The sequence below is a fragment of the Emydura macquarii genome, unplaced genomic scaffold, assembly GCF_026122565.2.
Source record: "Emydura macquarii macquarii isolate MOO-44397 ecotype Brisbane River unplaced genomic scaffold, CSIRO-AGI_Emac_v2 contig_834, whole genome shotgun sequence".
NCBI lineage: Eukaryota > Metazoa > Chordata > Testudines > Chelidae > Emydura > Emydura macquarii.
The window spans coordinates 112757-138210 of record NW_027130971.1 but is presented as its reverse complement, the minus strand read 5'-3'; the positions used below and the strand labels follow the sequence as shown (position 1 = coordinate 138210).

The following is a 25454-nucleotide window of genomic DNA, read 5'->3' as shown; positions in this document are numbered from 1 at the left end:
CTACAGACAAAATAAATAACGATCCTGAAGCCATCAGCCTTCCCCTCTCAAAGGACGTCTCTCTTCTGATACCTGACCTATTGGATCATTGCTCAGCGTGATGCGTGTAAAGTCTGGTTCGTCCTAGCCTGACCTGTGGGGGGATTCTCTGGAGCAACATGCATGACGTCAGAGATGCAGGCAAGGCAGAAAAAAAGGAGAGAGTAGCCGTCACGTAAGGAGTCAAAGGGAAAACAGACACGGGCCTGGTCTACTCAACAAAGTGACCTGCACGATGTAAATAAAGCAACCCAAGCCCTGCTGTAGACACCACTAGGTTGATGAAAGAATTCTTTCGTCTGCCTAGTTACCACCTCTCAGGGAGGTGGATTTATGGCAGCGACAGAAGAATTCCTTCCTTCGCTGTAATGAATGTCCATGTGACAGTGGCGCACCCATGACGCTGTCATGTTTCAACGGTAGCCGTACCCTAAGATGGCCCCACTCAAGACCTAGTGAGAATTCAGGCGTAGTTGCCATCTCTCTACCCTTGTCTCAAATGAACTCATGCAGGAAATTGACAACAACCAAAACCACCCTCTCCTGCAAGGATCCGTGACAACCGAACCTGGGTTTGTGGGGGCTTGGGCCAGCTGATGGCTCCTTGTCACCAACAGGGGGCCATGGAGAGCTTCAGCCAAGGAGCAATGCAGAGATTAGACATGGCAGGAAGTACTGCCCTAAGGGTCCAGAGTGAGAGACCCCTGAGGCCCTGTGATTGGCCCATGGTCACTATTTAACCCTGGAGGGTGGCCCAGGAAGAAGTCTAGGTAACCACACAGACTTGAGGCCTGCTTTGATTCCAGACCTCACCTTGATTTCTGATCTCCAATCTCCAACTCTGACCCCTGCCCTTGTTCATCGATCCTGGCTCTAGCAACTGCCGTTGACTGCCCCTTCATGGCCATCCTTGACCTGTGGATACAAGCCCAGCCATCACTAGTAGGCCAGGTCGCCTCCACCCTGACCCCTTACAATATCACCCATGGGTGAACACTTATCATCAAGGGATCACTCCGTGTCCGACCTTTCAGTCCTCATCCTCAGAGAAAACCTGAGAAATTTTGAGAAAGAACAACGTGGAACAGAACAGATTTGGAAAATACAAAAAGGCATATCAGCTGTTTTTAACACCAGGGGAAAGTATTAGTAATTTTCATGACATTACTCGGGACCATCTCTTACAAAAGCAAGCTGTTCTAGGTGGCAGGATAGGTTGGGTGCCCAAGGGGACAGTCTGTGACTACATGGTAAGGCTGTTATAGTGCTTGAGGCGTTCACATTTCATACTTGGTGAGTGAAATCTAATTCTAGAACATGCAGCCAGTTTGGGGTTTGTGCCCTGGCTAGTAACCATCTGCCCAGAGGTTGGTATCCACGTTCATGAGCCACTCCAGCCAGCTTGGCCCTGGGCTGGCCCACCACTGTGGGGGGATGTCTCAGATCACCCCCAATCAGAACAATCTCCACGGGCATTTTACAGAGGCAGCTGAGGCTGAGCCAGGCTGCAGAGGCTGTGTCAGGTCAGCCCGATGGGCAGAGGGGTGTTGTCCAGTGGGGGTCTGGGCTAAAGAGGAGAAAGTGTTTGAAATTATTTCCTTTTTTCTACCATAAGGGGAATGTCAATGAACCCACAGCCATGACATCTGACGCTTCTAGGCAACATCAGGGATGGAAATGAGATCCTCGTGACCTAACTATGTAAATCTTTGCTTGAATTCAAGAAAATCAGTATCAGCTGTTAGGAGCAGAGAGGCTACAATAAAAAATGGGGAAGGCATAACCCCAACCAGTACATGGCACCCTAACGGTGCAAATTAAGGCTAAGTGGGACCACAGGCAAATCCCACATTGGGGCCTGACCCCCGTACTGTGACCCTCCCCACATGTCATGACCCCGCACCTAAAACGTAGGCCGTGCTTACACACTGGGGGACTCTATCTCAGGAAGCAGCGATTCAGAAAACAATTTGGGGGGCCACGGTGGATAATCAGATGAACATGATCACCCCAGTGTGACGCTGTGGCCAAAAGGACTAATCTGATCCTGAGATGCATAAACAGGGAGATCTTGAGTAGCATTTGAGAGGTTATTTTCTCTCTGTATTTGGCAGTGTTGCCAAATTATTGTGTCCACCATTCAGGAAGCACGTGAGTATAGCCACGAGAATGATTGTTCTTCTGCACCAAGAAGTGGGATACCTCAATAAATGAAACAATGACCAGAGCTGTCTTTACAGGTGGTGGGTTTCTGCATCAATTGATATTTTCCTTGGTTGAAGGGATAATGAAATATCTGGCTGCGATTTGAAAAGGACTTAAGAGATTTAGGCACTGCCATCTTGCAATGTTCTGTGCTGCCCAGTAAACCTTGCAAGCTCATATTCCTATGGTTTTATTATAACCATAACCCTATGGTTTTATTGTATCTTCCATCCTGGGAATTCCTTCCACCACTAGGATGCAAAAGGCATTTTTCACCTGCTCCTCTTGCCTCATTGTGCGTACAGTATTTTGGGGGACCGTAATGATGGTCTGTATATTACCAAACATCATTGCACTGCGAGAGCTGAACAACGTGTTCTCTGTCTTCCACATGGTCTTGGCCCCTGTGGTCAACCTTTCATACACAGCCTGAGGAACAAACAGGCGAAGGAGGCCCTGAGAAGAAGTGTCAGAAAATTTCTGCCTTTCACAAAACTCCAGAACATGTTTTCTTAACTTTTGTTTCAGTTAGACTGAGTCAGAGCTACAAATTCTCTCTCTGTCTCTAGTATGTGGCTATTCTTGGGAGAAAGTGCAGAGGCACCGAGGAGTTTTGAGAGCTGTCTGTCACTTTACAATGCTGCTCTTGACGTAGCTCGTGCCCACTTAATTTTTTTATGCTATTCCCTGCCCATGGTGGCATGGAATATGTTTTTATTTAACCCTTTAATGTTAAAGAGTAGAAGTATCTGGTGTGGTTGTGTATTTGTTAGTAAATGTATCAAATGGTGGGATAATGGTAGATCCAGTCCATGGTCAAAGATACTCAACTACAGAGCAAAACTCAACTGCAGTTGACCTGTTGTCTCTTTGCTAGGTGAAAGCAGACTGCAGAGTTGTGAATGGGTTTTCTCTTCAAAGCAGGAGTTGGTGTTTCAGGAAGAGAGACAGATACAGAAAGAGAAAGCAAGAGAGAGAGAATCAACATTGTTTTAACCCAAGAAAAAAGGATATAAATTAAATGAAATTAACCACATTGCTTGGAAATTTCACCCAGTATTTACTTTTTACATTTACATTTTCTGCTATAACAAAGACTAGGACTGGACTGCACTAGACTGGACTGACTTTCTTGCTTTCTTTCGTTCTTTGACAGGATAATTGTGTGACTACTAACTATATTTCAACCTTTTAAAGGTTTTTAAACTTCTTTATTTTTTTTGCATAAAATGGTCACCTGGCTGGGTCTCTCTCTCTCTCTTTACATATGTGTGTGAGTGTGTTTTCCTTTGTTGAACAGTAGGAAATCTGGCAGCTCATAGGTGACTTTCTCAGTGGAGCAGAGATGGTGCTTTGGAGTCAGAGTGTTTTTTAAAGCGATTTGGTTATTTACCGAATGCATACAGGTCTGGTTTCCTTGAACAGAGCTGGGTCACAAAACGCAGACAGGCATCTCCCTTTCCCAGAAACCTCAGCTAAAGCCCCACAGTCCTGTCCAAGTGGGAGTTCCCCAGCACCTTGGCCTCTCTTGGACTCTCCTGTTTAACACATTATTTCTTGCTCCTGCTGGAGGCTGGACCCGGGGGGAACTCTTTCTCCAATCCTGCAGGCTTGTCCTCATGAGTGATTTAACACAGGTCTGAGATCCTGTGGCTCTGTCAACCTGGCCCCCTTTCAAGCCCTCCTGTGCAGTGGTGGTAATCAGACAGGTTAGCTTTTCTACAGGGCCTCTTATTCAACCCATTGTTAGTGTGTACACAGCTGTGTGCCACAACACAACAACTGAGGACCACCAATCCTCCAACACCTTCCCACAGTCCCCAAGGACTCCCCACACCACCGCCCTTTCTTGCCATCTACCCCTCAGTCTGAAAGTGATGTCCCATTGCACATAGGTTTGCTAAGCAGTCTGTCCCTACACACACCTTCCAGCACCAGCAACTGCCCAGTGTCTCCAGCCCGGCTCACTTGGGGTAGTTCTGTAGTCTGGGTCTGCTGGGCCAGGCCAGGAATCCTCCTTTTTGTGCACCCCCAGGACCTCAGCAAAGGTGACGTAAGGCAATGGAAGAGGAGGAGTGGCAATGAGGACTGGGCGTCTAGGGGTGCTGGTGATGACCGGGCTGGCGCTCTCCCTGCACTACATTGCAGGGCGTCACAGGCGTCTCTCCCTGCCAGGCCAGGAGGCAGTCCCTCCGGATGTGCCCCATCGCCCAGCAGAGTTAGCACCAATTCTGCCCTGTGGAGTAGGGGACCCAGTACTGGGCCCCTTCATAGGACACCAGAAACGACCCCTCGAGTGTCTCCCCAACATGCAACACCAGCGGCAGCTGGAGCTTCACCTGCTGGTGCAATGACAGGATGTGGCGGAGGGCAGGGTCCTTGCAGCTAAGTAGGGTAGAGAGGAGTGGCAGACAGGTGGCATTGGGGAGGAAGGGCGGTACAGAGGTGACCACCATCCATACGCCCAGGTCCTCCAAAGACTCTAGAGGGACATAGATGACCCCAACCACCAGGCCCTTCTCCACCACCAGGCCCTTCTCCTCCTCAAAGAAGGACCAACCCCAACTAAATCATCCCAGCCAGGCTTTGTCAAGCCGGCCCTAAAAACCTCTAAGGATGGAGATTTCACCACCTCCCTAGGTAACCCATTCCAGTGCTGCACCACCCGCCTAATATCCTAATATCCAACCAATACATCCCCCTCTGCAACTTGAGACCATTGCTCCTTGTTCTGTCATCTGCCACCACTGAGAACAGCCTAGCTCCATCCTCCCTGGAACCCCCTTTCAAATAGTTGAAGGTTGCTATCAAATCCACCCTCATTCTTCTCTTCTGCAGAATAAAGAAGCCTCACCACAGCAGTGTCCAATCAAAATACCTGACGTCAGAATCAGGCCCCAGCTAAGCGGTGGCTGGTTGCTTGCAGTTCGGGGTTAAAGACTTTCGAAGTATCAGAATCCTAAGAGCTTTCTTGATATCTTTGCTTCTCAGGCTGCAGATGATGGGGTTCAGTGTCGGGGTTACCACAGAGTAAAATAGGGCCAGGAATTTACCCCTTTCAGGGGCGTAGCTGGACGTGGGTCACAGATACATGGCAGTGGCAGAGCCGTAGAACAGCGCGATGACAATGAAGTGGGACGAGCAGGTGGAGAACGCTTTGTGTCTCTGCTGGGCTGATGTGATTTTCAGGATGGTGGAAATGATTCTACTGTAGGACACAAGGATCAGCATGGAAGGGATGATCACGATTAAGATGCAGGCAGCGAATAAAGCGATCTCGTTCCTGGAGGTGTCTCCGCAGGCCAGGCTCAAGAGGGGATTCACGTCACAGAAGAAATGGTTGATCCGGTTGTCTGCACAGAAGGGCAGAGTGACTATCAGTGAGGTCTGACCCAAGGAGAGCAGCAAACCACTGACCCACGAGCCGGCCACCAGCTGGATGCACCGTCGCTTGTTCATGAGAGAGACACAGCGCAAGGGATTGCAGATGGCTGTGAAGCGGTTGTACGCCATCGCGGCGAGGAGGAAGCATTCAGTTGCACCCAGGGCAATAAAGAAATAAAGTTGAGCAGCACAGGCAGTGAATGAGATGGTTCTGTCCTCTGAAAGCAGGATCGCCAGCATCTTGGGGATGGTGACCGAGGTGTAGCAGATATCGACCAAAGACAGATTGGAGATGAAATAGTACATGGGGACGTGAAGGGCAGGGTTGAGCTTAATTATTATGCCGATGAGAATATTCCCCATCAGAGATGTGATGTATAATTAAGATCACTGTGAAGAGCAAGGCCTGTAGCCTGGGATGGTTGGAAATGATCACAAAGACAAATTCAGCAGTTTGGTTTTTATCTCCCACATGCACAGGATTCTTCACCTGCAGAGATAACAAACAATGAGTGCAGGGGTGTGGTCATACCGCCAGACTGGATTAGAACCAAGGCCCATCTAATCCTGCATCCAGCCTTTGACAGTGGCTTGCACCAGACACTTCAGAGGAAAGTGTAATAAACTCTAAAGCGGAAAATCATTAAATAATCTGTTCGGAGGGAAATTTCTTCCTAACCTACCCATGAGTTAGCATTTGCCTCATACAAGGAAACATTTATGGATTTATGGATGCTATCCAATCACAAATATCACAAATGAAATCAGTGGAAAAACATGGGGTCTGTCCTTATTTACACTCTGGAACTACCTGTTGTAAATGGGGGATTCTCATTCTGCATATCCATGTCCAATTGTTGTTGAATTCCTACTGAGCTTTTAATCACGTGGATATAGAATCATAGAATCATATAAATATCGTTATTGAATCATTTAGTCATTGACTGAATTGTCAGGGTTATAAAAAATACTAACAGCAATTATACACTCGGTCAATCAGCTTCTGCATGAACCACCAAATAATGTACAGATTACAATCTGGTGAATCCGTGTTGACTGTTCCTGATCACCTTCCTCTCCTCCAAGTGCCTTAAAATGGATTCCTTAAGGACCTGCTCCATGATTTTTCCAGGGATTGAGGTGAGGCTGACCACAAAGTAGTTCCCCGGATCCTCTTTCCTCCCTTTTTTGAAGACGGGCACTATATTTGCTTTTTTCCAGTCCTCAGGGACCTCCCCAGCTGTTCCCACAAGCTTTCAAAGATAATAGCCAATGGCTCTGAAATCACCTCAGCCAACTCCCTCAGCACTCTCGGGTGCATTGCATCCAGCCCCATGGACTTGTGAATTTCCAATCCTTCTAAATAGTCTTGGACCCGTTCCTTCAGCACTGCGGGATGTTCGCCTCCTTCCCATTCTGTGCCACCCAGTGCAGCAGTTTGGGAGCTAGATTTGTCTGTGAAGACAGAGGCAAAAAAGGCATTGAGTACCTCAGCTTTCTCCACACACAACCGTCACTAGGTCGCCCCCTCATTCTCTAAGGGGCCCACACTTTCTCTAATCTTCCTCTTGTTGGCCACATGCCTGTAGAAACCCTTCTTGTTCCCCTCTTACGTCCCTTGCTAGCTGCAACTCCAATTGCGCTTTGGCCTTCCTGATTTCATTCCTGCATGTTCAAGCAGTGTTTATATAATCATCCCAAGTCATCTGACCAAGCTTCCACTTCTTGTAAGCTTCTTTTTTGTGTTTAAGTTCGCCAAGGACATCTTTGTTAAGCCAAGCTGGATGCCTACCATATTTGCTATTCTTTCTGCACATCGGGATGGTTTGCTCTTGTGCCCTCAATAAGGTCTCTTTAAAATACAGCCAGCTCTCTTGGGTTCCTTTCCCCTCATTTTAGCCTCCCAGGGAATCCTGCCCATCAGTTCCCTGAGACTCAAAGTTCCCTCAGCTTTTCTGAAGTCCATGGTCCGTATCCTGCTGTTCTCTAACTTTCTTCCTTTTGTCAGGATCCTGAACTCGACCATCTCATGGTCACTGCTGCCTAGGTTGCCACCCACTTCTACTTCCCCTACCAAATCTTCCCTGTTTGTGAGCAGCAGGTCAAGAAAAGCACTGCTGACTCATAGTTGGTTGCTCCAGCACTTGCACCAGGAAATTGTCTGCAACACTCTCCAAAAACTTCCTGGATTGTTTGTGCTCTGCTGTATTGCTCTTCCAGCAGATGTCAGGGTGATTGAAGTCTCCCATGAGAATCAGGCCCTCCTCCAGTGAACTGGAAACTTTCCCTAGTTGAGTAAAGAAAGCCTCATCTACCTCATCCTCTTGGTCTGGTGGTCTGTAACAGACACCCACCACGACATCACTCTTATTGTTCTTGCTTCTAAGCTTAACCCAGAGACACTCAACTGACTTATCTCCAGTTTCATACTGGAGCTCAGAGCAGTCATAGTGCTCTCTTACATACAGTGCAACTCCTCCCCCTTTCTCCCCTGCCTGTCCTTCCTGAACAGTTTATACCCATCCATGACAGCGCTACAATCATGAGAGTTATTCCACCAAGTCTCAGTTATTCCAATCATGTCGTAGTTTCTTGACTGTGCCAGGACTTCCAGTTCTTCCTGCTTGTTTCCCAAGCTTCTTGCATTTGTGTACAGGCACTTGAGATAAGTCACTGGCCTGACTTTCACAGTATGAATCAGTGTTGCCTCCCTACTGCACCCTCCTACTTCTGCCTTTGGATTCCTTAAGGACCTGCTCCATGATTTTTCCCACTTGAACCTTCGGGCTTAGGTCCCCCTCCCCCGTTGAAACTAGTTTAAAGCCCTCCTCACTAGGTTAGCCAGCCTGTCTTTGTTAGATAATCCCAATGGCCTTCCTAGTAATCCTTCTTGCTGGAACAGCATTCCATGATCGAAGAATCCAAATAGCCCTCCCTTCGACACCACCTGCGTAACCACGCATTCACTTCCCCAATGCGACTGTCCCTACCTGGGCCTTTTCCCTGAACAGGGACGAAAGGCATTGAGAACACCACTTGCTCTTCAAACTCCTTAATCTCTTTTCCCAGAGCCACATAGTCTAATCTTCCTCTTGTGATCCGCTCAAGATCATTCTTGGCCCCTGTCATTGGTGCCCACATGGAGGAGCAGGAAGGGGTAGCGGTCTGAGGACTTGATAAGTTTTGGCAGTCTCTCCGTCACATCTCTAATCCTAGCTCCAGGCAAGCAGCACACTTCTCTGTAAGCTTCTTTTTCCGGACGGCAGATGGATGACTCCGTCCCCCTTAAGGGAGTCCCCGACCACCATCACCCTTCTCTTCCTTTTTTGGAATGGTGGTCGTGGAACCCCCATCCCTAGGAGAATTCATCTCTTGCCTTCTGATCAAACGGGTCTCCTGATGATCCATTCCCCCTGAAGGGTCCTCCAAATCATTCTCCGCCGTAGTACTTGTGCAGAGAGGATGAAAACGATTCCTTACTTCTATCTGCATGGTGGGCACATGGGTTCTCTTTCTTCCTTTTGAGGTCACATGCTGCCAATCTCATTCCCCGTTCTTCAGTTTCGCCTGCCCGGCTACTTCTCTGAATCTTCCTTACTCTCTGCCTGTGCCTGATGGAGAAAGACATTGTTTTCTGTAATGCACCGCAGGGTCTGACATTTGGATTGTTTCTAGTCCTTTAACCTTCTCTTCCAATAAGGAAACCAGCCTGCACTTGGTACAGATGAAGTCATCTCTGTCCTGTGGGAGGAAGACAAACATAGCACATCCAGTGCAGGTGACAACAACGGCTTTCTCCCTCTCCATATCTCTGCTATGTGAGCCTCCTCAGATTCTCAATTTCCTGCTCAGAAACGTCTGGAAGGCAACAACCTGAAGTGTGCTCTCTCTGCAGGCAAACTCTCAGGCAAACTCCCTCCTTCTCCTTCTGTTAGCCACCCCTCTGTTCACCGCTCAGCTGGTTCGCAGCTGGCTGCCTTTTATAAGGCTGGGGCAGCTGCCCCGCCCCTGCACTTACCCCTCAAAGCCCCACCCCCGCAATTAACCCCACCTGGATCCAATCAATCACTCAAACAGACAAACCCCCAACTGCCAAAATGGTGCCTGTAACTGCACCAGTCACAAGCACCCACCCACAGTCAGCTGTACTTGCACCAGTCACACACCTGGTCTCTCTTGATACAGCCTGATTTTTTAAAAATGTTTTTGAAAGTTGATATTAGTCCCAAATTTAAATTATGAATTCTAAAAAAAGGACCGCTTCTATCCATGGCCCTCCGTGCAGCATTTGTTATCAACTGACTTCACCTGAGCTGGCCTGAGCATTAAATCTGAGGAAGACAGAAAACATTCTGACAAGAATTTGACCCGGAGAGGTACTGAAAACTAGAAACCCCCATTATTGTTCATGATATCCAAAAAATTATGACCCTACAGCACTGAAGTCAGTGGGTATTTTGCTCACCGTGGCAAAAAGCGGTCAAGAATAGGATCCTTTGAATTCAATATCAATCAACATGACACTGCCATTCCTTACATCGTATTCTGGTTCAAAGTTTGTCATATTTGCGTGACACAAAGAATACTGATGGGCACCAGTTTCTTGCATTAGTTTGCTTAAAGTCATGAAGAAAATCCAGTGCAATTGGTAAAATCTACTCCTCTGTTTGCAGCTACCTGCTTTTATGATGTGGGCTGAGAATCACCTAATTGTATACATGTAACAAAAAGGTATTTGCTTGTCACACTAATGGCAAGAAAGCAATGCAAGGGGATGCTTTTAATGATCTTACACTGATCTTACAGTTGAGATAGGTAGATAGATAGATAGATAGATAGATAGATAGATGGAGGGTGTGTATGGGGATAGATAGATAGATAGATAGATAGATAGATAGATCATGACTTTAAGATAACATATTGAACAAATTAGGCTAATCTAGAAAGTGGTTAAATCAGATTGCTTGAATATGAATTACTATAACTGATGACTTCATTTCTGATAATACAGATGCAATATGTTTTTGTAATTTACTCAGTTAGGCACAGTGGCCCTACAGTTTCATATTATTATGGGATGGATTTCAGAAGGAAAATGGAAATTTTATGTATTTCGTTGCATGAACATAGAAGCCAAAAGATTCTATCTGTCCACCCCAGCATTCTTAATACTGTTTCTCTACCTCTCCCTTCACTCATCTGTCTATCCACCGCTCCATAGATATCTGCCATTATTCATATATTTCTATAGAGAGAGAAGGGTTAATGAATGGTGTAGATAGGTAGACAGATATGGACAAAAAACACAGAGGTAGATATACCTGTGGAAAATCTCAATATTCAGCTTTCTGCTAATAATCCTTTCCCATAATAATGTTAATTTATGGGACCTAAATATCTGGCCAAGGAATTTCCATGAAATGCTTTGAACCAAACACGGTGCTCCTTTTCACTTAGAGCTATGTTTAGTGATGTATTGGAGATATTTTTCACCTACCTTCTCAGTTTCCAAGAAGGTCAGCATCTCTGTTTTACTGAAGGCGGCTCGTGCAAGCAGAATATACGTTCAGGTCTCTTTAATGACACCAAAGTGACAATCCTTTAAATATACGTCTTTGAATATTCATCAGGGGAAGGTAACAATTCAGGCAGCTCAGACGATGAGTTACAGCACAAGGAGACGCTGAGGGGAGCAGCTTTCAAGCCTATTGCATGATGTCTGTTGCTGGGTTTTTTTGTGCAAAAATCAGGTGATACATGCACCGTTAGCTTTATGCAGCATAGCAAGGAAAGTCACCGTGCTGTCACCCTGGGGATGACGACTGAAGGGATTAAGGGAAAGCATTCCACACTCTGATAGTGATCGCTTGATCTAAGGGGAGAATTTGAAGAGCACAAATGGCACTTATGCTATGTCTACACTGCAAAGAAAAAACCTGCCGTGCTGAGTCCCAGAGCCTGGGTCAGTTGACTTGGGCTCGCTGGGCATGGGCTGCAGGGATAAGAGCAGCCGTGCAGATGTTCCCACCTGGGCTGTACCCCTGGGTCTGAAACCCAGCGAGAGGGGAGGGTCTCGGTTCCTGGCTTCAGTCTGAACAGAAACATCTGCATTGCAGTGAGCCCAGTGACCCTGAGCCAATTGTCCTGGGCTCTTACACTTGTGCCCTGGGTGTTTCTTGGTTGTATAGACACTCCCTGTAAATTATGTAGGGCTGGATTCACGAAGGCCTCAGGCTTTGTGATGCTCAGTGTCACCACATCTAACGTTCAGGCACTGAGAAAAAACACTGAGGTCCACAAAGCCTGAGTTAGGTGCTTGGGGTCCCTAGATAATGAACGAGGAAGCAGGCCTCTCAGAATGGGACACACCAAAGCCAGCCTGCCAACCAGGGAGTCCCAAAGCTCACCAGTGGGCAGTACTGAGCAGAGGGGGTGTTGTAATTTCAGCCAGGGTGTCAGGGTGCTCCCCTGGGATGTGGGAGACCAAGGGTTGCAGTTCCCCACCCCCTTTGCATCCGAAGGGTGGAAGAGATTTGAATTCATATCTGCCAGTTCTCAGGTAAATGCTGCGGTGGGGGTGTTCTGGTACGGGGAGTCTGTCCTTGTCTCCTGCTGAAGCTCTCGAGTTGATACGTAGTGAAAGAATCCTTGGGCAAGACAGAGCCAGTATGAGAGTGACTGTATAGCCTGGTGGTTAGAGCAGGTACGTGGGAAAGCCAAGATCTCCTTCTGCTGCTCTAGTGGCTTCCTTGCTTATTATCCACAGCGGAACAGCTGCAGCAGGAGAGACAGGGATTCCCCACGTTAGACTATCATGTAACTCGGGGGCTGGGGCTCTCACCTAAGAGGTTGTAGCTCCTAATTCACCTCTCTTGTCCCCTCAGGTGCAGCGGGGGACTTGAACGGGGGTCTCCCACATTCCAGGGGAGCACCCTAGCTGCTGGACTAAAAGTGATGAGGAGCTCCTTCTCCCCGGCCATTTTCTGTGAACTCGCCTCTACAGGCCTGCTCTGGTAGGTGAGCTCTGAGCACCCAGGAAAGCCTGTCTTTCCCCATCCAGGCATCGCTCCGGGGCTCACACTTCCAGCCACCTGGAGTGAGGCTGCTGTTCCCATCCCAGAGGCAGAAACATAGACACCTGGGGAACTTTTGCTGATAAAACATGACCGCCGAATGTGTTGAGGCAGTTACAGGGTTCAGGGGCAGCTGATGAGTGGTTTTGTGAATCCCCGAAGGGTCTGTTTCTGTGATATAGGCACCTAAAGGGTCAATTAGGTGCCTAAATCCCTTTGGGAATCTGAACCCTAACTCCCACTGGAAGCCAATGGAAGGAGGGGTGTGTCATTTGTGCCTTCAAAACTTTACCTCTACTCACATTTTCCCCTCTGTCTTAAGCTCTGGGTATGGGCCCTGCCACAGATGGAAGTACCAGTTTGATAAAGCAACAACGTGAACTTCTCTGTACCTCCAAAATATCAAAACTGAAGTTATTCTTCAGTCTCTTCTGAGGTCTTCTTCTGAGATGAAACTCCCAGTGGCCTTCATTTTGGGACAAGGTGAACAGCTGTTATATTAACTGGGCAAAAATCTGAGGTCCTTAGTTCACTCCAGAAACCAGTAACTCAAGACAGGGAGCCCAAACATGAGTTATGGGATGCCATCTTTTCCAGGAGCCTGGCCACTTGATAGCAAATCAAAGACCTTGCTTAGCTCTTCTACAGTGGGCTCCACAGTTAGGTCTGGCATGACATGTAGAGCTGGTATTTGATCCAATGACTCACTGGTGATGTTCCTTTCCTGTGCACATAGTTCTGAATATTGTTCAACCCAGCGAGAGAGCTGCTTACTTTTATCAGTAATAATGTCACCACTTTGCGATTGAAGAGGGGCAACCCTATTGACAGTCGAGGCTAGAGCTTTCTTCAGACCGTCATACCTGACTTTGAGATTTCCTCTGTCTGTATCTGTCTGTATCTCTTCACAGAGCTTGGTCCAGTAATGGTTTGCACAACATCTACTTGCTGTCTGTACCTTGGTATTTGCATGTCCAAGTCTCACTTTGCTGCTCTCTGTTGGCTTCTTATCATGCTCCAGATAGGCTGTGTTCTTAGTGTTAATAAAAGGTAATTGTTCCATTTCATTTTCTTCAAATCAATCCTATTTTGATGATCTCCTTCCCCCAAATGTAGCTAAAGCTGTTTCATGGATTGTCATTCTTAAACATTCCCAAAATTACTCTGCCTTCTTTGGTAGTGACTTCCCATGCATGCTGAGTTCAAAAGCCTTCACAAACTCTTGGCATTTCATCTGGTTTTTGTTGTTAGTAGCATTGATTTTGGGCTTGCTCCGAAGTTTTGCTCTATATAGGTCTTAGCTGTAATCTTCACTTTGCTAATGATCAAAGCGAGGTCTGTGTCCCAATCAGCACTGTGAAATGTACAAGTGTTCTGCACTGAGGGTATGTCTTTCCTCCTGATGATCACAAGATCTAATTGGTGTCAGTGGCCTGATTGTGGATGTAGCCATGACACTCTGTGGCAATCTTTTGCTGGAAAATATGAATTGGTAATACACATTTGATTTTCGGTGCAGAATTCAAGAAGTCATTGGCTATTCTCATTCATCTTGCCAATGCCAAAATGTCCTAGGCAATCTGGATGTGAGTTGTTGTCTACGCTGACTCTTGCACTGAAGACACGGAGAAGGAAAAGTTGCTCAGCGGATGGTATTCTTTTGACGACTTGATACAAAGAGTCGTAAAATATATCCTTCTCCTCGGGGCTAGATTTGATGTTGGTGCATAAGAACTAATGATGTTCACAAAGCTGATGATTGTCTGAAATTTAAGTGAGGTAATGAACTCTGACTTCCCAATGGATGTTTCCAGGAGCTTTGCCCACTTACTTCTCACAGCAAAACCGACACCATGCAGATGATTTTCTTCACTGCTTTTACCATGCCAAAAGAAGGCATAATAGGCCTCTTAGAGAGAATCAGCATCTGCAATTCTTGTTTCCTCAAGTGCGGCAATGTCAGTCTTGAGTTTGTATAGCTCACGGTCTATCAAAGCTGACTTCTGTATGCTGTTTGTGTTTTGCAGATTCCCATCGTCTGCCAATCTCGGACACATGATCCTAACATCCAGCTTTTCAGCTGGAAAGATCTTAGTTTCTTTTCAAAGGGACCTAAAGGAATTAGGCATCTATGTCCCACTAGATTTCAGTGGACATGGGGTTCCTAACTCACTTAGAGCCATCTGACAACTCCCAGTCTATACTGCTGCAAAGTATGGTTTTTCCAAGCACCACCCCCTGATGATGTGGGAAAAGCACTGGATGTGATATACCTTGACTTTACCAAAGATTTTGATATGGTCTCCCACAATATTCTTATCAGCAAGTTAAAGAAGGATGGGTTGGATGAATGGACGATACGATAGATAGAAAGCTGGCTAGATCATCGGGTTCAATGGCTAGTGATCAATGACTCCATGGCTAATTGGCAGCCCTAATAAGTGGAGTGCCCCAGAGGTCGGTACTGGGGCCAGTATTGTTCAACACCTTCATTAATGATCTGGAGGATGGGGTAGATTGCACTCTCAGCAAGTTGTCAGATGACAGTAAGCTGGGGGGAGTGGTAGACATGCTGGAGGGCAAGGATAGGAAACAGAATGATCTAGACAAAGTAGAGGACTGGGCCAAAAGAAATCTGATGAGGTTCAACAAGGACAAATGCAGAGTCCTGCACGTAGGGTGGAAGAATCCCATGCACTGCTACAGACTGGGGACCGATGAGCTAGGCAGCAGCTCTGCAGAAAAGGACTTGGGGGTTACAGTGGACATGAAGCTAGATATGACTCAGCAGTGAGCTTTGGTTGTGAAGAAGGCTAACGGCATATTGGGCTGCATTAGTAGAAGCATTGCCAGCAGATCTCAGGAAGTGATTATTCCCCCTCTATTTGGCACTGGTAAGGCTTCATTTGGAGTACTGGGTCCAGTTTTGAGCTCCCCACAACAGAAAGGATGTGGACAAATTGGAAAGAGTCCAGCAAAGGACAACAAAAATGATTAGGGGCCGGAACACATGACTTATGAGGAGAAGCTGAGGGAATTAGGCTTGTTTAGTCTGCAGAAGAGAAGAATGACGGGGAATTTGATAGCAGCCGTTAACTACCTGAAAAGGGGTTCCAGGGAGGATGGAACTAAGTTGTTCTCAGTGGAGGTAGATGACAGAACTAAGAGCTATGTTCTCAAGTTGCAATGGACAAGGTCTAGGTTGGATATTAGGAAAACGTTTTTCATTAGGAGGGTGGTGAAGCACTGGAATGAGTTACCTAGGGAGGTGGTGGAGTCTCCATCCTTAGAGGTTTTTAAGATGCAGTTTGACAAAGCACTGGCTGGGATGATTTAGTTGGGGTTGGTCCTGCTTTAACAAAAGCTTGTGTATGTTTTCGCCATACTGAAAGAGAGGCAAACTGGGTAATAAACCTTTACTGGTCCGGTTTCTGACAAGGGGAGGACGGTGTAACTTTGGGGCACAAGGCAGGGAGCTGGGTTGGACTGGCTGGTGTCTTTCTCTGTGAGATTCATGAGTAGCTCAAGCAGCATTGATAGGATCTAGCTGGTTGTTGGCCTCAGTGATAACAGCACCCAGAGGGGTTCACTCCTTCACACAGGGAAAGCATTGTGAGAGACAGCCCAGCTTGGAGAATTAAGAAGGCACAGAGGAACCCCCGTCCCAGGTTGTACCCCAGGGGAACCCATTGCACTCTCCTTTTCTAAACTAGGGCCCTGATCATATCCATGTTTATATTTTTGAGTGTGCTTATGCACATATTGCTGCTGTCTACTACACGGTAGATGGATTGGATTGGATTGGACTGGAATAGATAGATGATAGATGATAAAGGATAGAGCAGCGGTTCTCAACCGGTGGTACCACCGGTGGTACTTACCGGAGGGCTGGGTGGTACACGCGGCGCTGAATCCGCCGCCGCCACCGCCGGATGGGCCCTCCCACCCACCCTTGTGATACTCTGCTGCCGAAAATGGGGAAACAGTGGAAGGGTTTCGGCGGCGGGTATTGTTTCTGCCGCGAAACCCCGCCGCCCGTCTCTCCCTGCCGCCGCGAAACCCCGCTGGAAATCCCTCCCGCTGCCGCCGCGAAACCCCGCCACAAGTCCCCTCCCTTTTTTTTTCCCGAGTGGTACTCGGGTCAGGTACAGTCGGATCAAGTGGTACTTGACCTGACTGTACCTGACCCGAGTACCACTCAGGAAAAAAAGGTTGAGAAACGCTGGGATAGAGGATAGATAGATATGCATTGGATGGGATGTATTCCTTCTGTCCTTCCATGGATAGGAGGAAATGCTGTGTGTCCTCCAGTGAAGTCTAAGGGCAGGTCTACACCACTGCTTAAATTGATCTAACCGAGTGACACAAGTTACAGTGATCTAAGTGCTGTCCCATTGGCAGACAGCATCTTCACCAGACTAGCTGCAACCCAGTTGCACTTCTAGTGTGGTCCTGCCCTGAATAAGTTTCCCAGACATTAAGAGCTCTGTGTAGCTCAAAGGCTTGTCTCTCTCTCACCAATAGAAGTTGGTCCAGTAAAAGACATCACCTCTCCCACCTTGTCTCTCTAATATCCTGAGACCAACATGGCTACAACAGCACTGTATATATTACCCCGGGGTGACAGACAGGGCACTGAGGCACAGAGAGGTAAGGTGAAGGTCACTCTGCGGCAGAAGAAGGTGTGGAATCCACGTCTTCAGATACCATGTGCTAGTCCTTAACCATATGAACATTCTTCCTCCCTGACTGTCTGCATGAGCAACTTATGCACCAGAGCTGATTCCACGGCAGGTCATAGAAGGGTTGCTGATCCCCATCACGGCTGTGCAGCACACTGATGTTCTATGTCCCACCAGTCACAGCACCCCACAGGACCACCACCACGGCACCACCATCAGAACATGGCACATTCATTGACCAAAACATTCTCCTTCCTCCACCAACAGAAGAAGAGAGACTCAGGACCTGGATGGTTTTAATGAGGCTTAACTTCTAGATGTCTGAGTTGTGTAGGCAGGAGTTTGGGCTGATAGGTGATGAATGGACATTGGTATTTACTGAAATACATAGCAGAGCATTACAAGATACAACATTTGTGAGCTGCACCTTTATGTCTCCCGGAAAGTTGAGTGAGCTCCTACGCATTGGCATCTGAAGCACAGAATGAATACAGGAAAAACATGTTTCTGTGAATAGTCATTTTACTTTTTAAATGTATTTAAGTCAGCTGAATGGATGTGCCCTTTGTATGTACATTCCCTGAACACTCCAGCAAAGCAGACGTTAATGTTCATCGAATCAGTGAACTTGATGTACCTGGGATGGGATTTTCAAAGAAGCACAAGGGACTTGCTGAACTCCTCTACAAATGAAGAGGAGATGCATTCTAGTTACCACAGGCCCAGCTGAATAGCTCATTCATACACCCTAAACCAAGAAAGCATTTTAGCATATTTAGTTTCAGCCTCCCATGGGATTATTCACGTGATTAAAGTTCGGTACTTGTTTAGGGTTTTTCCAGATCAGTGCCTTAGTTCAGAATATTCAAAGGGGTTGAGTTTTAAATTCATAATCTCTGTGTTTGGACAAGAAGCACTGATGATTTGGACCAAGTGAGGAGCTGCCCCTTCGTTTTTAGGAAACTTGTTTATAATGCATCAGTGTATCCAACCAGGAAAGGGAAACAGAGCATGTTAAAATGTAACCACTCAAGACAGCTTTGCTTTTATCTAGCATATATTTAGAATATACGGCGATGTCCAAATATGGTATTATAATATCAATCATTAATCATTAATCATTAATATAATAACAACAACCACAACAACAACCAACGTCTGTGATCCAGAGCACCTTTAGACACATTCAGAACCTTGTGCGGATGGGTGGCCATTGGTCAAATCCAGCTCCCTTTGATGTGAAAGTGTAAATCCCAACTGTTATATTTACAACCCTAGTTGCATCTCTGCCCCCCTCCTGGTATCTCTGAGTGCACCTCTTCTTGGCCTCATGCCTGACCCTCTCTTAGGGTCAAATTACACGATTCTCCCCTCTCAAAATAGGTCCTGGGTCACAGCCCTCTATGCACCAGCTGTGGTTTCCCAACAGGTCTAACTGGGTTTGCTGCCTGCGGTTCTTCCCTCTGGAGCTGTAACTGCTTCTGAGCTGTGTGACCAGACAGCCTTTTCCCCCATTTACCACAGAAGGAAGAACAAATCAAAACAAAAACAAACAAACAAAAAACCCAAACCTAAAATAAAATACTGCATAGCAACTTCATGCCCATCACGCCAAACATCTCAATGGGATCAAAAATTTCACCTCGTTATCAAGGGGCAGATTATCAACAGGAAACAGGGCAAAAAGTTTTTCTTCACAAATCCCTTTACATCATAGCAAGAATGTTACAACATTTTTATTGATCTATTTAGATAAATATATTTTAAAAATGCCTCTTCAAGGCTCTAGATGCTCTAACAAACCATTAATAACATGATCAAATCCCGGATGCATTAAAATAATCACCCACACAGGAATGCAACCATCCTGACACATACAGAAACTCTTTTCTGCTCTTTCATCCCCGTGCAAAGGAAAATTTCAGCTCTCTCTGACCAAAGAAAGAAAGAAAGAAAGATGAAGACAATGCCATCTAATCAAACATACCCACATAGCAAAACAAATCTGGAAAAGAAAACAAATCAATAAACTAGACAAAACATAGGAAGACGCAAGCAAGGAAACTAAAAAGCCTCTCATACCCCAAGCAGATTTTTTATCCTGAAGTAGGAGAAGAGACAGATACTTCATGAAATCCACTAGGGACGCCGCTGTAGCGTAACTACTGATTTTACATGCAAAGCTCTGTGGTACCATGATGACGGTGACTGCATACATCTCGAAGATAAACAGATAGATGTGTATGTGGAGAGACAGGTTCTGTTCTGATTTACACTGGTATAACCCGGTAGTAAGGCCACTCAGTTTGGAGGAGGCAGTCTTGATTTTTACTATTGTATAAACAAGTTTGAACACTATGTTCTTATGAATACAATTTTGTCCTCAGTTGTTTATAGCTCTAAACAAACTCAGAATGAAATGATTAAGGAAGAAAGACGGACATTTAATTCTTGGTGAATGCCCTCCAGCCAGTGAGTTTCCCCAGGGCAGCTTTGATCTCCTTGTTCCTCATGCTGTAGATGATGGGGTTGATCACTGGAGGGACCAGCGAATAGATAACAGCCACCACGAGATCCAGAACTGATGCTGAGCTGGAGGTGGGTTTCACGTAGGCAATGGTGCCAGGGAAAATAAACAAGGAGACTACAGTGAGGTGAGGGAGGCAGGTGGAGAAGGCTTTACGCCGGCCCTGCTCAGAGGGGATTCTCAGCACTGTTTTGAAGATTTTAACATATGACATAATTATCAAAACAAAGCAGCACAAGACTAAGCATGCACTCCAGGCAATAGCCACAGTTTCACTGAGATATGATACAGAGCAGGTGAGCTTGAGGAGCTGGGGGATTTCACAGAAGAAATGATCCACTGTGTTGTCTCCACAGAAGGAAAGTGCAAACGTGTTCCCAGTGAGCACTGCAGAATTGAGAATGCCGCTGATCCAGGCACCGGCAGCCATCTGGACACAAGCTCTCCTGTTCATCACATTTGCATAGTGCAGTGGTTGGCAGATGGCGACATATCGATCATACGCCATGACGGTGAGTAAGGCGATATCTGCTGAAGCGAAGAAGACAAAGAGAAAGACTTGGGTGACGCATCCATGATATGAAATGGACTTGTTGTTCAAGAAGGAATTGACCATGGATTTGGGGAGGGTGACAGAGATGGATCCAAGGTCTACGACGGACAGATTCATCAGGAAGAAGTACATTGGGCTGTGAAGATGGTGATCAAGGGCTATAGCTGTGATGATGAGAAGATTCCCCAATAGGGCTGCCAGGTACATCACTAGAAAAAACACAACGTGCAAAATCTGCATTTTCCGAAGATCAGAGAATCCCAGGAGAACGAACTCCGTCATGATAGTTTTGTTGGACATCGTGTCCTGCTGTGGAGGAAAGGAGAAGAGCCATGGTCAGCATTAGAGTGATGGAGGGCATGACCCTGATTCCTTCCATAATGTCTTATAATGTGAATGTCAAAAGCTTACCGTTCTCTTCACTTCCATTGACTAGTCAGGTGTGTTATCACTCTGGTGCAAATTGGCTTAGCTCCCTTAAACTCAATGTGGCTGCATCAGTTTACGCCATTCTCATAGAATCATAGAAGATTAGGATTGGAAGGGACCTCAGCTGGTCATCTAGTCCAACCCCTGCTCAAAGCGGGACCAACCCCAACTAAATCATCCCAGCCAGGACTTTGTCAAACCACACCTTAAAAACCTCTAAGGATGGAGATTCCACCACCTCCCTTGGTAGCCCATTCCAGTGCTGAGGATCTGGCTTAATATATGCCTTGATCAAATGCATTAAAAAAGGGGAAATATTACAAGTCAGACCCAGAAGACCTAGTGGAGAGGGTTCCTCAGTTCTGTCAAGCAAGAGACTTAAAACTTGGGTATGAAACTAAAATACTAAAATGTCAATACAGCCTGATTCCCAGTTTTGGGGAAATACAATGGACTCACCCAGCTTCCTAAGTGTCAGTTTGTCTGGAATGATTCCTCCCCAAGTCTGTGTATGGATGTCTTGCCACCTGGTTACAAAATGTTTTATGGCAACAATACCATCTCTCGCTAATGATGGAGTAGTAGCATCTGTTTGCCCTTCTGTGTTGTATCATTTCCATATGTGACTCGATGTCTGTGCTGTATGGATTACTGGCAGTCTTTGGGCAGAGTCAAGATATAGGCTGTGATGGTCAGTGCTGACCCTGAATTTCAAGGTGCTAGTAGGTGCTAGTAGGTATAAAACGTATTCCAGGGCTTATCAACCCTGCTGTTTTCTCAGTTTTCCCATTCTGCAGCTACTTCTTTCAAACAGAAATAAAAATGGATGTTTGAAATTGTGGTATCATAAGACATCCCCAGCCAGGCAGACAGCTACATTACCAGCGAGAGGTTGTCAGAAAAGTTCTGCTTAAATTGTTTTAAAAGGTAATGTGGGTTTTCAGTTAAACAAATCTTCCTGGGAATTTTAATCTCTCTCTCTATCCAAAAACTGAAATCTTTTTTTGTATTGCTGGAGAGGGGGGGATTTGGGATGAAGATTTATAGTTTTTAGCAGAAAATAATTGGTTCTCTGTTTGCAAAACACCGGATCGTGGGGACTTTTATGCAAAGTCAAAATTCTCCCCTGAAAAAAATAAATCTGACTGGCTCTACGTGTTTAGCTGAAATGAAAGCAAAAGTCTTAAGCAATTCCAGTTGCAGCTCGTATTTCTCTTCTTAAACGCGCATTCTATTTTAAGACACTAACATAGTTCATTGAAATCGCAAACTTACTGTGCCAGTGTTTCTGGAATTTTTCCCAACTTGTGATGATTTAATCCTCCAATGCTGGGAAACTCTATCTATCTATCTATCTATCTATCTATCTATCCCCATACACTCCCTCTATCTATATATCTATCCCCAGACACCCCCTCTATCTATCTATCTATCTATCTATCTTTGTAATATCCAGCAACCATTTCTGTGTCTCTTTACTGGATTTCCACAGGTGCTGGGTCTCTGCAGTTCCTAGCAGACAAGGATCCACGCCATAAATGGGCTCTCCCTGCTTCCCTCCTAGGGCAGGCTAGGCTGAAAAGTGAAGGAGAAAATAGGATCAGGGACTGAAAGTCCCTCATACCTCTAGAGCTGATCCCAACTTGGCTTGGGATACAGCCACTGCCTGCTGTGCACCTGCTCTGGGCCTTAATAGCTGACTCTGGTCTCCAGGGCTGTGAGCCCAGCTCTGATCTCACTTCTGGAGCAAACCACCCTGGCAACCTGCCCTCGCTGATCCCTGACTGCACAGAGGGGGAACAGCACTGACGCTGGATCCCATACGATGGCAGCATCCCTGGAAGGACCCTTGGCTATAAACAAGGCAGGGCTGAGGCACAAAGGGTGTTTCAAGATATTTACCAAGTCAAAGATATGTTTCTAGCACAGACATATGACCTCCAATAGCTAAGAGCCTAGTGGCACCAGAATCTCAGCTGGCCTGGAGTAGCCTGTTCCTGCATTAACTCCACATAGTTACCTCTGGATGAGCAGGGATGTTTTTCTCCTGCCTTGCATCAGCAGGTCTTGGGATGCAGACACCAGAGAAAGCCACAGCTCAGGCTGCCCTGGGTTTTTGATGTTGGTCATTAAGAGGTATGCAAAGGCAAAGACTGAAAACCAAGGGTCATGTCCTGAACTGGTGTCAGCAGCTACAGTTCCAAGGATTTCAGGCTAGTTATGAAACATGATGACCTGGCCTTTTGATTTCAAGAGAGCGATGCGGATTTACGCCAGCTGGGTGTCTGATCCAGTGCCTAGTTTCAAATCCATATTCTTTGCCTGTCAATTTAAACTAAAAAGAAGACCAAAAATTCTTAAACCGTCTGCACTTTCATAGCTCTTTGAGCTGGGCCAGTCATTACAAGAGTGTAAGGACCTGTCTACACCTAAAATGCTGTCGCAGTTGCACCTCTGCAGTGCTTCTATGAAGATGCTACCTACACCAAGGGGAGGCGGTCTCCCATTGGCGTAGGTAATCCACATCCCAGTAGCTAGATCGATGGGAGAATTCTCTTGTCCACCTAGCGCTGTCTACCCCAGGATTTAGGTGGGTTTAACTGCGTCCCTCAGAGCGTGTGGATTTTTCACAGCTCTGTGCAAAATAGTTATACCAACCTAATTTCCTACTGTAGACCAGGCCTAACTTTTACTGGTTACAGACCAATTCATTCCCACTAGGGAGAGAACTTTGGAGGAATTCCGTGATGCAGAGATTTGCTATATCTGATCTTCAATTTCTATTGGGAAGAAAGGCCCAACTTCTTTTTCTTTCTCAGACATTTCATTTCTTTTTCTCTCTGCTCACAGCGCACAAACATAGCTCATTTTGGCACACATACAATGCTGCATGACACTTTAAAAATGTTAAATTCACACTGCTCGTAGCTATGTCAGAGAAACTAAATAAATACGAAGGGCCAGATTCACAGCTGGTGTAAATTAGGCATAGCGCCACTAAGATAGGCTAGGCCAGTTGCCCAGCTTGTGCAAATCGCTGCTGTGTTGTGGAGCAGTTACAGTTTCCAGGTGCTCAATATCTGCAGTATGATGCCTAGTTTTATGTTGGTTCCTGTATCTGAGATTCTCATTGGTTAACAGAACAATCCCATTTTAATGCTCACAGAATGTTCCAAGATCATGATTAATAGACAGAAAACTGCTAAATGCATCCCCAGCCAATAAATGATCTTAGAATGATAGAATCATAGAAGATTAGCAGAACTAAGCTCAGCTAAATCATCCCAGCCAGGGCTTTGTCAAGTCGCAGCTTAAAAACCTCTAAAGATGGAGATTCCACCACCTCCCTAGGTAACCCATTCCAGTGCTTCACCACCCTCCTAGTGAAAAACTTTTTCCTAATATCCCACATAGACCTCCCCCACTGCAAGTTCAGACCATTGCTCCTTGTTCTGTCATCTGCCACCACTGAGAACAGCCTAGCTCCATCCTCCCTGGAACCCCCTTTCAGGTAGTTAAAGATTGCTATCAAATCACCTCTCATTCTTCTCTTCTGCAGACTAAATAAACCTTGTTCCCTCAGCCTCTCCTCATAAGTCATGTGCTCCAGGCCCCTCATCATTTTTGTTGCCCTCCTCTGGATTCTCTCCAATTTATCCACATCCTTTCTGTAGTGTGGGGCCCAAAACTGGACACAATACTCCAAATATGACCTCATCAGAGCCGAGGAGAAGGGAATAATCACTTCCCTCCATCTGCTGGCAATGCTCCTACAAATGCAGCCCAATAAGAGCACACTGTTGACTGATATCCAGCTTCTTGTCCACTGTATTCCTCAGGTCCTTTTCTGCAGAGCTGCTGCCTCGCTCGTCGGTCCCCAGTCTGTAGCAGCGTATGGGATTCGTCCATCCTAAGTGCAGGACTCTGCACTTTTCTTTGTTGAACCTCATTAGATTTCTTTTGGCCCAATCCTCCAGTTTGTTTAGGTCACTCTGTATCCTATTCCGACCTTCCAGGGTATCTACCACTCCCCCTAGCTTAGTGTCATCTGCAAACTTGTTGAGGGTGCAATGAACCCCATCCTCCAGATCATTAATGAAGATGTTGAACAAAACCGGATCCAGCACCGACAGCTGGAGCACTCCACATGTTACTGGCTGACAACTAGAGATCGAGACATCAAATATTTGAGTCTTCATGTTCATATTGGTATGCAGCTCGCAAAAGCTGCAGACATTAGAAGAAAATACTGGACAGGATTCTGCTCCCCATTGCATCTATATGCAACTGGACCAACTCGAATGGAGCCATGCCGGATTGTAACAGAAAGTTCACCATTACATATTCTTCTTTTTTTCATTTTTATCTACATTTTTAAGTCAAAATTTACCAGCCAAAATATTATCGGAATGTTCCGTGTATCCAAAATATGGGTTTCTGTTAAAATAAAACGTTGATAACTATTTCAATTGCATTTGAAATAATGTTTTCACACACAAAAAATGCACACACCTTCAAAACTAAAATGATTTCCCCCCCCCACAAAATGAGTTTATCATGTT

General features: G+C 46.1%; 1 protein-coding gene and 1 pseudogene across 1 annotated transcript; both read right to left on the bottom strand.

Moving 5' to 3' along the window:
• Nucleotides 1-5145: 5145 nt before the first annotated feature.
• Nucleotides 5146-19601, bottom strand: LOC137149787 (olfactory receptor 2G3-like; annotated as a pseudogene).
• A 226-nt stretch (nt 19602-19827) lies between these two features.
• On the bottom strand, nt 19828-20763 carry LOC137149786 (olfactory receptor 14A16-like). Its single transcript, XM_067543382.1, has one exon. The coding sequence runs from the start codon at nt 20761-20763 to the stop codon at nt 19828-19830; it is 936 nt and encodes a 311-aa protein (XP_067399483.1).
• Nucleotides 20764-25454: the final 4691 nt, after the last annotated feature.

What these genes read in the sequence shown, in the direction of transcription:
- LOC137149786 (XM_067543382.1), bottom strand. Translation starts at nt 20,763, where the DNA reads ATGTCCAACAAAACTATCATGACGGAGTTCGTTCTCCTGGGATTCTCT.